Source organism: Hoplias malabaricus, unplaced genomic scaffold (genome assembly GCF_029633855.1).
Source record: "Hoplias malabaricus isolate fHopMal1 unplaced genomic scaffold, fHopMal1.hap1 scaffold_328, whole genome shotgun sequence".
NCBI lineage: Eukaryota > Metazoa > Chordata > Actinopteri > Characiformes > Erythrinidae > Hoplias > Hoplias malabaricus.
The window spans coordinates 18,216-32,483 of NW_027100893.1; the positions used below are offsets into that span (position 1 = coordinate 18,216).

The following is a 14,268-nucleotide window of genomic DNA, read 5'->3' on the forward strand; positions in this document are numbered from 1 at the left end:
GTTGTCCTCCTTGCTCTGTGTGTCGAGTAATAATGTTTACTTAGTTACACTATAAGGGAGCAACATAACAGGCATGACTGGTGATCCTGCGAGGTATGACGGTGTAGTTGAATTCATAAGTGCACATGTCATTGGGTGACTGACCAGATTTAAAAAGAGTAATTCATAATATCTGATTAGCATTGTGTTAGTTTATACTAATTTCTTTCAGAAGAATTCAGCTTGTTGAGTCTGAAAGGTAAAGGAGAGTTAATGGATACCATTGACATTCACCAGAAGGTTGTGTAACTGTTCTTACAGCTGAACTGGGCATTTCAGTTTTCATTTTGCTTACTGTGCTGTAGCCTTCACAGTGAGAAAACTGGGGTTTGTTTTAAAATGATTGAATTGGAATGTTGGTTATATGGTCATTTTATAATGATCTGTTTTGTTTCCCTAAAATTGTAAAACAATATCTACATACTTCTGTGATGTCTTTCAGGGATGCCCCTTATTGCTCTGGAGGGCACACTATTAAATGTAGTCCTGAATGTGGATGGCCAAGCTATTTTAATGCTGTCACTCGTGTGTCGCCTCTTAAAGGACATTGCTGAAAAACAATCATTCCAGCCCTGAGCACCATCTCAGTGTCTTGACAGTAAGTATGAGGAGTATTATGATATTTCAATACACTGAGACAGAGTTGTACTCTAATGAATGATTCTCAGATGTGAAATGTACAGGTGTAGTGATTGGAAACTCTACAGTGCAGAATACCAAGCGTTTTGTACCATGTATTGACTCGAGTGCTGGATGAACTGCTGAGAGACGTATAAAACTGCAAAAAATATATGCGCACTGTGTGTGGTTTTTGAGGATTGTTCCTCAGACCAGTGGTTGCCAAAAAAAAGTCAACACAAAAAATGTGAAAACGTTGAACGTATGCAGTTAAAAGCAGTTACGCTGTCTGTTATAAACTGATACTAAGAGTGTGCTTCTGTTTATTATTTGTTGTCTACAGACTACTTTGGGCATTGGAGACGGGGGAACTTCTGGCGTTCTACACTGATGCACCTGTGTTCTGCAGCCCATTCTTCAGACAAGTTTATGAAGATCTGTTTGTGTTAATAAGTTAATGAGTGCATGCACATACATTAGTGACACTTGAAAATAAAACAAAATAAAACTACTTTATCTGTGTTTTCTTGTCTTTGGTACAAACTGTACAAGTGTGACCCAGCCACATTTAAAGTGTGCTGTTCTACTGACAATGAGGACATTCTATTAGATTTATTTGAATCAACCACATTTGTAGGGCTTTGTGAATGGAGTTCAAGGTGGTGTCATGTGTTTCTCACTTTCTCTTTATCAATCCAGTCCTGCTCAGTTGGAAAGCTCAACATGTATTCTACATTTTATTTCAGTATTTTCCTCACTTAGGCATTTGAAATACTGTCATTGACACTGTCGCTACAGTCAATGTCGCTACTGTCGCTAATTTTATTTAACAATCTGACTAATTACCCTTTGACAAAGATATAAGGAGTTATAATGATCAGGTGTGAAATTAGTGGCACCACTATCCTTTGTGAATAATTGTTATCTGTATTTGGAATCTTTTTGGAAGAGGTTTAAATACATATGCAAGTAGTATTAGTTAGTTCATATTTTATTATGATAGTTAATAATTCATTACTCAGTAGCCTCTACTTAATAGCACTGGATTTTAAAACCTTTTGCTGTTTTAAACACATTTTTCAGACAACTTCAAAACTATTGGCTAATTTTCACAACTTACGTAAACCAGCTACACTCTGTTAATGTTATCAATCTCTCACCGTTTATTTTATTTTACTTTTTTTTAGGAAACTTTACCTTCATTAATTTAAAACATATTTAAACAAATAAGGTGTGTTTAGATGTAAAGTAGCCTGTATTTTCCTGTAAAGTGTCCTAATCTCCTCGCCTCTTTCACACACTGATAACTATAAGCTGTGACTCATTTGAGGGCAGCGAGCACCAGCTCCATGTGCCGGGTTTGTTTCACCAACTCACAACACGCATCGGTGCTCAAAAGAGCTCTGAATCCTTACAAAGCGGTTACTGACACATCATTAGGGCTCTTCTTACAGAAAGTAAATGAGTTTGACCATGAGCTCATCTGGCGTTTAGCAGCGTATTTATGGAATCATCATTGACAAGTGAAGAAGCAGCATTTTTCTTATTATGCCCTAAACTTTGGAATAAACTTCCAGAATATCTACAGCACTAAATGATTTAGACTTTTTAAAATCAGACAAAAACTCCTCTCTTTAGCTTTAGTGGTGAGACCAGCAGCACACTTTACAGTAAAATAAGCCCAAACACATAAAACATTACATGGATGATGAACTAGACACAAGTGGACCACCGGATCATCGCAGGTCACTGTGGTGTGACCCAGTGAGACCACTGCTCAGTGGCTCTGGTGTCGGAACAGTATTGGTATTACCAACAGAATGGAGACAGACATATCTCATACTACTACTAGATACTATCCCATAATAACCAGAGGCTTTTCTCATAATAACCACATACTAAGGATTTTTTTTCCTGTGTGGCAGCAGTACACTTCCATATGAACCGCTGTACCACCCAGCACTGCTTTACAGTAAACAGCACAGTGTCAAAGTCTGTTAAAACAACATCATATTCTTAATTAATGGTTTACTCTTATCTCACAGTTCATAAAGTGTTTATTTTGATCCAGAGTCGACTGAAAGATTTGCAGAGGGAATCTCAGCAGAGAATCCAGGAGAAAGAGAAGAAGCTGCAGGAGGTGAAAGAGGCTGTGAAAGCTCTTAAGGTGAGTAGTGAGGAGAGAGTGGCTGGAGCAGATATTCCACCCTTCAGTCCCACTCTCCTCCAGTCAGAAAGTGAGGAGCTCAGTGCTGGACACTTACAGACCCTACACAGACACCGTGTGGAGTACCATCTGTGTGTGTGTGTGTGTGTGTGTGTGTGTGTGTGTGTGTGTGTTGTAACAGAGCTCTGCACAGACAGCAGTGAGGGACAGTGAGAGGATCTTTACTGAACTGATCCGCTCTTTTGAGAAAAAGCGCTCTGAGCTGACAGAGCTGATCAGAGCTCAGGAGAAGGCTGAACTGAGTCGAGCTGAAGATCTCCTGGAGAAACTGGAGCAGGAGATCTCTGATCTAAAGAGGAGACACACTGAGCTGGAGCAGCTTCCACACACAGACGATCACATCCATTTCCTCCAGGTAACACTCACTGTGTGATCTATAGAGAGAACTGAAGCTCAGGAAGGCTCTAAAAGATCTGTATTCCTGTTCTCCTTTACCCTTCTGTATTCTGTAGAGTTTCCAGTCTCTGTGTGTCTCTCCTGGACCTGAGGACTCACAGAGAATCAGAGTTAATCAACATCTCTCATTCGACACAGTGAGGAAATCTCTCTCTGATCTGAAAGAGCGACTGGAGGAATTCTGCAAAGAGGAGTTCAGTAAAATCCCTCCGCTCGGTAAGAGGAGACCCCTTATGTGAAATATAGTGACGGACACAGATCTTCCTCAAGTACAGACTAAAGAAAGACAGGAGATCAGCAGAGTTACACAGTGGAGAGAGTGTGTGGAGCTTTCCCCTGTCTCTCCTCGACTCTGCTGTTACTGAGAAGATTTTATTAAATATTTATTAATAGAAGATCTATAGGTTATTTGCCTGTGTTCAGTCGGTTTGACGATTTAAAACATAAACATTTACTGGAGCTCTGTTCCCTGTTTCTTTTTTTCTGGATGATCGTCTACTTCTTTCTGTTGTGGATCATTTGATTTCTGTCTCCACAGCTGCAGCAGTTCAGATTTTACCCCCAGAGCCAACGACCAGAGAAGATTTCCTGCAGCGTATGTGATACACACACACACACAGACAAGCACACACACACACAGAAACACACACATACACACGCACACACACGCACACACATGCACACACAAACACACACATACACACGCACACACACACACACACACACACACACACACAAACACACACACACACACACACACACACAGAAACAAAATACACACAAATACACCACCATTCTCCACACACTAAGAGATTTACACAAATATTTACACATTAATATAAACCCAAATAAAAAACTAATATTTTAATCTTCAATAAGAAATATGATTAGAGAGAGAAGGCAGAGCACAGACACATAGTTGTTTCTTTAAATATCTTCATATTCTGTGAATAAAAGACAGATTTATTGATTTTTTTAACCCTTTTTAGATTTCTGTCGTCTGACCCTGGACCCCAACACAGCACATCAGGAACTCGTTCTGTCTGAGAATAACAGAGTGGTGATGAACAGTGAGAGAGTCCAGGGTTACCCTGATCATCCAGAGAGATTTGACGACTGGTGTCAGGTGTTGAGTAAAGAGAGTGTGAGTGGACGCTGTTACTGGGAGGTTGAGTGGAGCAGTGCTGTGGAATGTGCAGTGTATATATCAGTGTCATATAAAGGGATCAGCAGGAAAGGAGTGGGTAATGAGTGCTGGTTTGGACGCAACAATCAGTCCTGGAGTCTGCGGTGTTCTCACTCTCTCTCTTTCATTCACAACAACATTGAGACTGAGATCTCAGCTCCGTCCTCCTCCAGAATAGGAGTGTATGTGGATCACGGCGCAGGAACTCTGTCCTTCTACAGCGTCTTTGACACAATGACCCTCCTACACACTGTCCACACCACCTTCATTCAGCCGCTCTACCCTGGGTTCTGGGTTGGTTGGAGATCAACTGCAAAGTTGTGTGATCCAGAATGAAGATGTCCTCTTTGTGGGAGATCAGGGTCAGCAGTGGACCGCTAGTTTCAATTTAAAGAAACTAGAAATTTAATGTACGTTTTAAATAAAAGGAATTTTCTGCTTTCCATTTGATTTCTTCTGTTAGACAACACCAAGATTATTTTGTTATACAGCTGTGTTCAAATGATGTAGTAAACAAAAACTCCACAAACACAGAGATACAGATGTTTTTCTTTGGACAGTGACGATATGAAAGGCAGTGAACGAGAAATAACTAAAGCCTAGAGTTTACAACATGTTGAGATCTCCTCACCTGTGACTAAATTAAATTTACTTTGTCATAAATAAACCACATCATCCACTACATGTTGCTGTATCTGCGTTCTCTCTGAGGTGTATATTTACCTGCTATAGACAGGCTTTTACTGTGGGTTAAGCCAAGATTATTACATATTTAATGGTAATATTTAATTACAATGACCATAAGTAAATTGGGATGAGGAGTAAAGTTTTGTCACTATTTACCCCACATCCCTAAAAGTACCAACTGCTACTAAGTTAAATATTGAATGTACAAACCCCTTTTCCAATACTGCGACATTTTATAATTTGTAATTAAAACACGAGTCTGTGATGTGTTCACACTCTTGAAGCTACCGAAGCCCATAGAAATATTTCCATTGTTGTCACTCGGTTGTAATTTGTGACTCTACACACATTTAGGTTTTGACTCCACAAAAAAATTGTGACGGGGGCAAGTTGAGTGTGAAAAGTTTATAGAGTATTGAAGTATTGAAGCTCCAACATTTACAAACTTATTTTTGAAAACTGTGGTAAATAAGATTGCACCAGTCTATCCCAACCACAAGAGGGCAGTAACGCGGAAGTTGATGTCCTTGTGGAAGGGAAAGTCCAACCAAAAATCCAAAACCTGGAACCTGAGTTTTGAAAGTGATACATAAATTCAGAGGTAATGGAGACTCCTGTCAAGACCCGTGGGTCTGAAAGGATGTGGCCCTTGATATAAGAATCCCCAATGCATTAGTGTGTGTGTGTGTGTGTGTGTGTGTGTGTGTGTGTTTGTGTTTTCAATGTCATGGATGGGTTAAATGCAGATGAATGTTTTGTTGCACAGAACAGAACAGAGACTCTATCATTGCTACTCCAGGCTCAGCACTGCAGAAACTGCACTATGTAAATGTTGAAGGAGGTTAGGACACCACACCACCCCCTTCCCCTTCCCCCTTGATTGAGATCAGTGCTGTAAAAGTGAATTATACAGTCTGCAACTGTAGGGGAGCCCAGGACCAAAAAGTACCAAATCGTACCTAGTGCTGCTTTAACAGCTGGCCTCAGTGCATCGCCAGCCTCAGAAAAGCAAATACACACTGATTTAATTTATTCAGAGGTAAAACGCTAATTCTTATGTTAATACAGTAATCAGTATTCAGGTTTCGAGTCCGGAGCCTTGTGTTTTTTGCAGGAGCGATGGCTCGGCCATCTGTTACGATGCTCTGGAACGTGAGTCACACACTAACTCACTTTAACTGACAATTAAATTTATAAAGTGTCGACTCAGTGCTGAGTGATGCTGGGATTCCAGGAGGTCTGGGTGTAGGAATTTGCCCCAAATGACAGTGTGTTCTCTCTGTGTCTGTTTGGGTTTACTCCGGGGGGCTCCGGTTTCCTCCCACAGTCACAGAACGGCCAATAGTTGGAGTTCGTTGTAGAGTGAGTGACTGGGTGAGTGTGTGTGTGTGTCAGAGGCGATTGCTCTAAGACTGCAAGGGAAGCTCAGATTCCCCTAAAATGTCAAAAAAAAGTGATCAAATATATACTGTTGTGTGTACATGTCAATGAATAAATATGCACTACAACGCGCTCAACTTTTGTTCAGAATCAGCTTTTTATCACTGGTAAGGACGCGGCTTTCCCGCAGACTCACAAATCTGTGTGCATGCTGAGCGTACACAGAGTTCAATAGCGAAGTGCAGCAAAACGAGACGAGCCATTGGATAAATGCTGGGCTTTGTCCCGCCCATCGGACGCTCAGCGTCTCTGGGGGTCTATGGGGCAGTGGGCTGGCCTCGGCTGGCCCGGACGCTCAGCTTCTGCATGATGATTGGATGATCTGTCTGAGGCTGAATCCCTTTTTGATTGACAGCGAAATGTGCGAATCAGTGATCCTTTGGTGTAGAGATCCCTGGGAGAATTACATTTTCATTCTGTTCTGAGTTGATCCGGAGACTTTCTTAAACCTCTTAGCGGCATTTTCTTTGTTAAAAACGACTAGCGACAAATCGAGCTTCTATTTCTGGTGGGTTTTTTGTAGCTGCTTTTGTTTGGAGACTGACTTCTATCACTCTTTCTGACTTCTATCGCAGTTTCTGTCCAGCGGGTGCTGCTGAGCCCCTCCACCGTCACAAAGCACTCACAGGCGGACACACTTCACATGGGCCAAGGCCGTTTAAGCAGCCTAGCTCTGCTGGCCTTTGAGAGGACACTAGTCAAGTCCCTGGAAAAGACGCCTTGTTGGTATGACAGGGTCACAGATCATTTTCTTGAAAAGGAATAGGGGGTAGAATTTATGTATAAATAAACCGACACATTTTATGATGTAGGCTGAAATTGAGCTTCCCCTCCTTGAAAGACCAGCATCCACCACTGGTGTGTGTGTGTGTGTGTGTGTGTGTTGGTGACTTGCGCATATCTCAGATCCAGCGCTGATATCTTGAAGGTATTCAGGAGCGAGCCCATGTGGAGCTTTATATGTTAATAACAGAATATAGTAATCAATGAGGAATTTAACAGGCAGCCAGTGAAGTGATGATAGAACTGGGCTGATATGTTCAAATTTTCTAGTTTTAGTGAGGACCTCGTCTGCAGAATTTGCAGGGGGCAGTAAAGTTGAAGACTGGACACGCTTATTGACTGGTTTTTTTATCTTTAAATTCAAACTGGTTCGAATTTAACCCCCTGTAGTCTGAGGGGTTTTCAGACACTGGTGTAGTCTGACATGCCTTGATTGTTTTACAAATTGTACGTATCTGAAATTATTTTTTCTCAAAGTGTTACACATGCATTTTTCAGAAATATCTCTGCAACAACAATGTTGAATCAGTAAGAGTGTCATACATCTATATTTTGATTAAATTTACTCTAAACTTAGACTTTCCAAAAACCTATTTTCAGAAGTGCTGATATACTGTGAAAAAACACATTCTAAACATTTCTCGCCAGGACCTTTGAGGTCAAAACTTTGTGAACTTTTAATCATTACATTACCACACTAGGCTAAACATATACAGCCATTTACACATAAGCCACACTTATGGTACTGGAGCCTCGCATGCTAATCTTAGCACTCTCAGCATGCACACTCAGATTAGCAACAGGCTACACTTGAATGTGCCGTTTACACAACAGCAGCATTCAGTGTATTTACATAAGCATGAATGAACTCGTTCTTGCATAATTATACATCTTACATGTTTGTTTTTTTTTACATTCATTTATGCTTTCATATACAAAGTAATACTTATTTAATTTATTCTTTATTTTAATTTACCCGGAATTCGCGAAGTGTACACAGTAAGCGCGAAGCATGGGTTTGTTTCATTTGAAAGGAAATATTTCACTTACCTATCACAAAAATCCTCCTTCGGATCAATCCGCATCTCAAAATAAATCTTTCTTCGTCACTGTCCTCCCCGCTTTTGTCAGATGAGCTGAAATCCTCTTCACTTTCCAGAGCAAAGCTCTCCTGGATGTGTAGCAGTGCCTCCACAGCTTCCGTGAGTGCGACATGACGAAGCTCCACAACAACAATTCCGCGACATGTGCTCTGTGTTTGTAACAAGCGAATGGGCGTTTTCATGCAAATTATCAGCCAATGATCCTCCACTAGCAGCTGCCGAATTACCATAGTGTTAACATATGAACGGCAGAACGCGTCTATGGGCGGAACAAAAAAGCTTGTGCCTCAAAAATGTGCTGGTTGTTGTTTACGCTTCTCTCACAAGAATATAAATATATATATCGTTTCATCCGATATATAGTTGGAAAGTAGACCCTTCAAGGTTTCTGAGGTATGTTGTATTTTTTTTAGGATAAAATCTCGCAGAGTTATATACGTGTTTATGTGGAATTTCAATTTTATAGCCGACCTCAGAGGGTTAAAGATAGGCTAGGCAATATGACTTGACTAATGTGTTGCTAAATGAGATTTAATTAATGTATAAATTTATCAAGAGACTTAATTAGGCATCAGCTTCTGAAAAGTGAGTAAATTTTGCTTGCTTACTCTTTTTGCCTTTTATCACCGAGCCGTCGGGTCCTGCAGTTTCAATCTCCATTCTCCAGGTCTTTGCTTCTTGTCCTCCCCGTGTCACTGAAGGTAGGCTCGCTGAAAAGGGGATTCCTTCCAGGTTGAGTCAGACACTCTTGGCCTTAGACGGTGTGACGTCAGTCAGGGGATTCCCTTCAAGGAGAACTGCTGGCCTGGCTGGATTGTCCCCTGAGTGAGGGGGGCGTCTCAGAGTCGTTCGCTCGTTACTCGAGTCTCCAGAAGCGATGCCCTCAGAAGTCAGCGTATAACGCTAATGTATCCACTATCAATTAATCTCAGGGGTGATATCTTATTCTGGCCAAAATAAGTTTCACCTGCTTTGATCAGTCGTGAGATTAAACTTAGATTGGGCGATAAAACATAAACACGATTAAACAAAGATTACTTAGAGTTACTCAACGTTACGTTGTAGTTTCTGTATCACACTGCTAACTGGCACAAGGCGTCCCTTGGAGCTGAGTGCAGTCCTTAGAGTCTCTGATGAGTCGTTCCGTCGGCGTAAGGGAGAATGAAGAGCGTCGCACTTGAAGAGAGTGAGCGCAACATGAGAAGGTCGCTGGAGAGCGGAAGAAGAGCTCTAGGAAGAGTGGAGCCAAGGGAGCGAAGAGCAGAAGCCAAGAGTGCGAAGTGCGGAAGCGAGAAGAGAGCGACGTGAGTCGGGCACTCTCTTTTCAGATGTGGCGCGGTCACGCCCATTTGGGAGGTATCCTTCCTTTGATTGGATCCTGGGTCTGAGGCTCATGTGACTTGTTTCACGTTTCAGAGAGAGAGAGAAAAGATTCAAGTATACACAAAAATTACTTATACATACTTGTGGTACAGCACAATGAGTGTCCTGGATTATTAATATCAAACATCTACGTATATATATCTTGGGTATTTTACGATTACATCCCACTACAATATTATGCTAGAAGTCAGATACTAATTCGTTTTCTTAATCAGAGACAGAAACTTTCCTTCATGATTGAAACAGATACACATCACTTCATTGGTTGGTAGACATTCACCTGAAGACAACAGAGAGTGACATTCATACATATTGCATAAACATATTTATTAACATTCAATTAAGTCCTTTATTCGCAGGGCGAAACATGATTTCGCAACTGTCCACTTGGGGTCGCTGTTGGTCCATGCTGTTCGTCCTGTGCGGATGGGTTTCCAGGAGTTCAGGGCGAGGTTAATCCTGTTAGCCATCTGTGTGATCTTGCATACGATAAGGTTTCCCACCTTGAGCCGAGAGCCATAAACTAGGTTTATTAATTCTGGTCTTCACCACTTTGTTTGATCTTCTTTTTGCCTAAGAGAATCATAAACTGGCTTGTTATCTTTCATTCATGGACCAGAGGCGGGGGGTCACGGACAGGCGTCCTTTGATGCAGACCTTAGGTATGTGCGTGAGGGGTGTGTGTGTGTGGGGGAGTGCAGAGTCTTTGCACACACGCAGTCTGTGGAATGTAGGGTTCTGTCCCAAGAAATCCTTATTCAGAGAGAGAGTTTTTTCATTCAGAACTTTTCATTTCTTTATTCGATCCATACTCCACTACATTGCACACATCTAGGTTTACAGCAAAATCACTGAATTCTTTCAGAAATTCTGAGTAAGGCCCTGGTTGTCTGTAAATGTCACATAATGAAAATGCGTCCTTTTTTGTGACCGGATTTATAATAATGGTGGAGAGAACCTCAAAAGAAGTGAAGGTGTCATATTGTTAAAAACTAATGTCTGGGGTATTTTAGTAAATTACACATACTCCACCTCCTTTGCCTGATAATCTTGGGCTATGTACATAATTAAAGTCTAGGGGAGTGGCTTCATTTAGTGCTGAATATTCATTTGGTCTAACCCATGTTTCTGTGAGACAGAAAATGTCGAATTTATGATCAATTATGATATAATTTATGATGACTGCTTTTGAGTTTAGTGATCGTATGTTGAGTAACCCAAATTTTAGTTCTGAGGTGTTCTGAGGTTGCTGCTCTCATATGTGTATGATTTAATATCGATTAGGTTGCTGAAACAGGCTGATTTAGATTTTCTACTTTTATATTTAATTCGGGGGAAAGACACAGTCTCAATACAGCTGAACCTAGGTGACGCCTCAAGGCAGTTTGCAGATGGTTGGTTTAGCCTGTCTGTCTGCGGCCTGGTCCCACCTCTGGATTTTCAGGTGTTTACACTACTCTACTGACTATGTGCTATGCTGAAAGAAAGTAAGGCAGCACCCTCCCACATAGGGTGGATACCATCCCTACCTATAAGACCAGGCTTGCCCTCAAAACATGAACATGATCTTATTTTCTCCTTGACTCTGCTGACACTGAGAAGCTTTTTTAAATGTTTATTAATAGAAGATCTAGAGGATATCTGCCTGTGTTCAGTCGGTTTGATGATTCAAAACATAAACATTCGCTGGAACTCAGTTCCCTTTTTCTTTTTTCTTGATGAATGTCTTCTTCTTTCTTTCTGTTGTGGATCATTTGGTTTCTGTGTCTCCACAGCTGCAGGAGTTCAGGTGATTTTACCCCCAAAGCCAAAGACCAGATAAGATTTCCTGAAGTGTATGTGATACACACCCACCCACACACACACAACACAGCAAAAATTTGAAATTTAAAAAAGAAACAGACTGGTTTTCTCTTGATGCTCATTTAGTAGCAATTATAGAAATGAGGAGGGAGAGCACAGACACAATAATTTCTTTAAACTTGTTCATTTTCTGTGAATAGAATACATATATATTTTTTAACCCTTTTTAGATTTCTGCTGTCTGACCCTGGCCCCTAACACAGCACATTGGTGCCTCATTCTGTCTGAGAAGAACAGAGCAGTGAGAAACCGTGGGAGAGTCCAGGGTTACCCTGATCATCCAGAGAGATTTGACAGCTTGTGGCAGGTGTTGAGTAAAGAGAGTGTGAGTGGATGCTGTTACTTGAGTGGAGCAGTGCTGAGTGATATGCAGTGTTCATATCAGTGTCATATACAAAGATCAGTGGGACAGGAGGGGGTAAGTTTGGACACAACAATCAGTCCTGGAGTCTGTGGTGTTCTCCCCCCCTGTTTCTTTCACAACAACATTGAGACTGAGATCTCAGCCCCGTCCTCCTCCAGAATAGGAGTGTATGTGGATCACGGTGCAGGAACTCAGTCCTTCTACAGCGTCTCTGACAAAATGACCCTCCTCCACAACGTCCACACCACCTTCACTCAGCTGCTCTACACTGGGTTCTGGGTTGGTTTGGGATCAACTGCAAAATTCTGTGATGCAGATCAATTAGAAATCACTCATCCATGACTACTTGTTTTGTATCTGAGTTTTCACTGATATTTAGTGTGTTTTTAGCTAAGATTATTGTAATTACATTAAAGCAAGTTGTGTTTAAGAGAATAGTGGTCCCTGTTTCCCAAATGATCTGACAGCTATTACATAAATATTTATTTGAACCGCTTACAGTGCATGACAGATAACAGTGGACAGTGCAACTGTAATAGCTGTAGTCATTGTACATCTTTGATCTCAAGTACCGAAGTGAAAATGTAATTAACATTTTCTTCATACGGGCGGCACGGAGGCGCAGCATGTAGTGCCTCTGTCACAGCTCCTGGGTCCTGGGTCCTGGAGGTTGTGGGTTTGAGTCCCGCTCGGGGTGACCATCTGTGAGGAGTGTGGTGTGTTCTCTCTGTGTCGGCGTGGGTTTCCTCTGGGTGACAGTCTGTGAGGAGTGTGGTGTGTTCTCCCTGTGTCTGCGTGGGTTTCCTCCGGGTGACTGTCTGTGAGGAGTGTGGTGTGTTCTCCCTGTGTCTGTGTGGGTTTCCTCCGGGTGACTGTCTGTGAGGAGTGTGGTGTGTCCACGTGGGTTTCACCCTATATATTCCCTCAACTTCTGCCTTCCATTGTGAGTGTCACGCCCTTGTCCTGTCATGCCTTTTTTCCCCGCCATGTGCTCTTGCAAATGGCTCTGTTTGTTATTGTTCATGTCTCTGCCCTGGCCGCGCCTTCCTCCTCCTCTTTGTCTCATGTGTAATCCTGCCTCCTCGTTGTCTGTTCCAGGTGTCCCTTGTCTGTGTTGTGTATTTAAGTATCCTTTGTGTATGTATCCTTTGTGCCACTTCTTGTTTGTTGGACATTCCACCTTCATTTTGTGCTGTCTAGTCTGTCTGTCTGTCTTGTCTGTTTCTCATGCCTTCCAAGTTAGTCTTTGTATCTCTCTTGTCTCATGTCTGTTTGTGTTTTCTCTGTTTAGCTGTTTGTGTCCAAGTTTAGTCTGTTTAGCTGTCTGTGTCTGTTTAGTTCTCGCTGTCCAGGTGTCTATTTAGCTCTGTCTAAGATTAGTCTGTTTCTCTCTCTGTCGGTTTAGCTCCCTCTACCTAGGTTTCTCTGTCCAGTTCCCTGTCAGTCCAGTTCCCTCTCTATCTGCCTAAGTCTCTCTGTCCAAGTCATTGTTTCCAAGTTTCTCTGTCTCAGTCTTTCTTTAAGTATTCTCTCTAGTTATCTTAGTCTGTCTCTGTAGTGTTATCTTGTGTTGTTAATAAGAGTCACTGTGTTATAGCCAGTGCGTCCGCTTCTGTCAGTACGCCCTGCGATCCTGACAGTGAGAAACAAACTAACAACCTCCTCCATCAAACAATCAAAATTTAATTTTATTTAGCAACCTCACAGATCACAGCATCCCACTTTACCCTGATTCCCCATGTCCATGAGTTCCTCAAACAACAACCTTAATCTAGAGGAAGGAGATAGTTGCCAAAAGCTAAACTGAACAAGTGGGTTTTGAGCCCGGACTTGAAAATAGTGACTGTAGTTCTGTCCAGAACATTAATATTAGATTAATACATAGAGGTTAAGTGCAGCAGTGTTAAGGATGTGGGGTTTTTTTCTTATCAGTGTCATACAAATAAATCTGTAGGAAATGAGTAGGTTTTGTCATCAAAATAAAGATACCTTCTACATGGCAGATCAGGATGAGCAATGGACCGCTAGTTTGAATTTTAATGATGGTATTATTTTTTTAACTTTTGAACAACACTGTGGTTTCAGTGTAGTAACAGAAATGTTAACAGAAAACTTAATTATTGAGCACTGAGAATAATAAAATTGACTTTGAAAGGCAATGCATTGCACTTATTTTCCA

At 41.5% G+C, this 14,268-nt stretch overlaps 1 protein-coding gene across 1 annotated transcript; it reads left to right on the forward strand.

The window, feature by feature from the left end:
• Positions 1 to 73: 73 nt before the first annotated feature.
• Positions 74 to 12,143, forward strand: LOC136682336 (tripartite motif-containing protein 16-like protein; the record flags this gene model as incomplete). The annotated part of the gene is made up of 8 exons (XM_066658826.1): positions 74 to 93; positions 1,001 to 1,082; positions 2,729 to 2,824; positions 3,006 to 3,239; positions 3,337 to 3,496; positions 3,819 to 3,875; positions 4,270 to 4,760; positions 12,012 to 12,143. Coding segments are annotated over exons 1-8 (1,272 nt in total), but the record flags the coding sequence as incomplete, so codon positions are not given.
• Between the last annotated feature and the right edge of the window lie 2,125 nt (positions 12,144 to 14,268).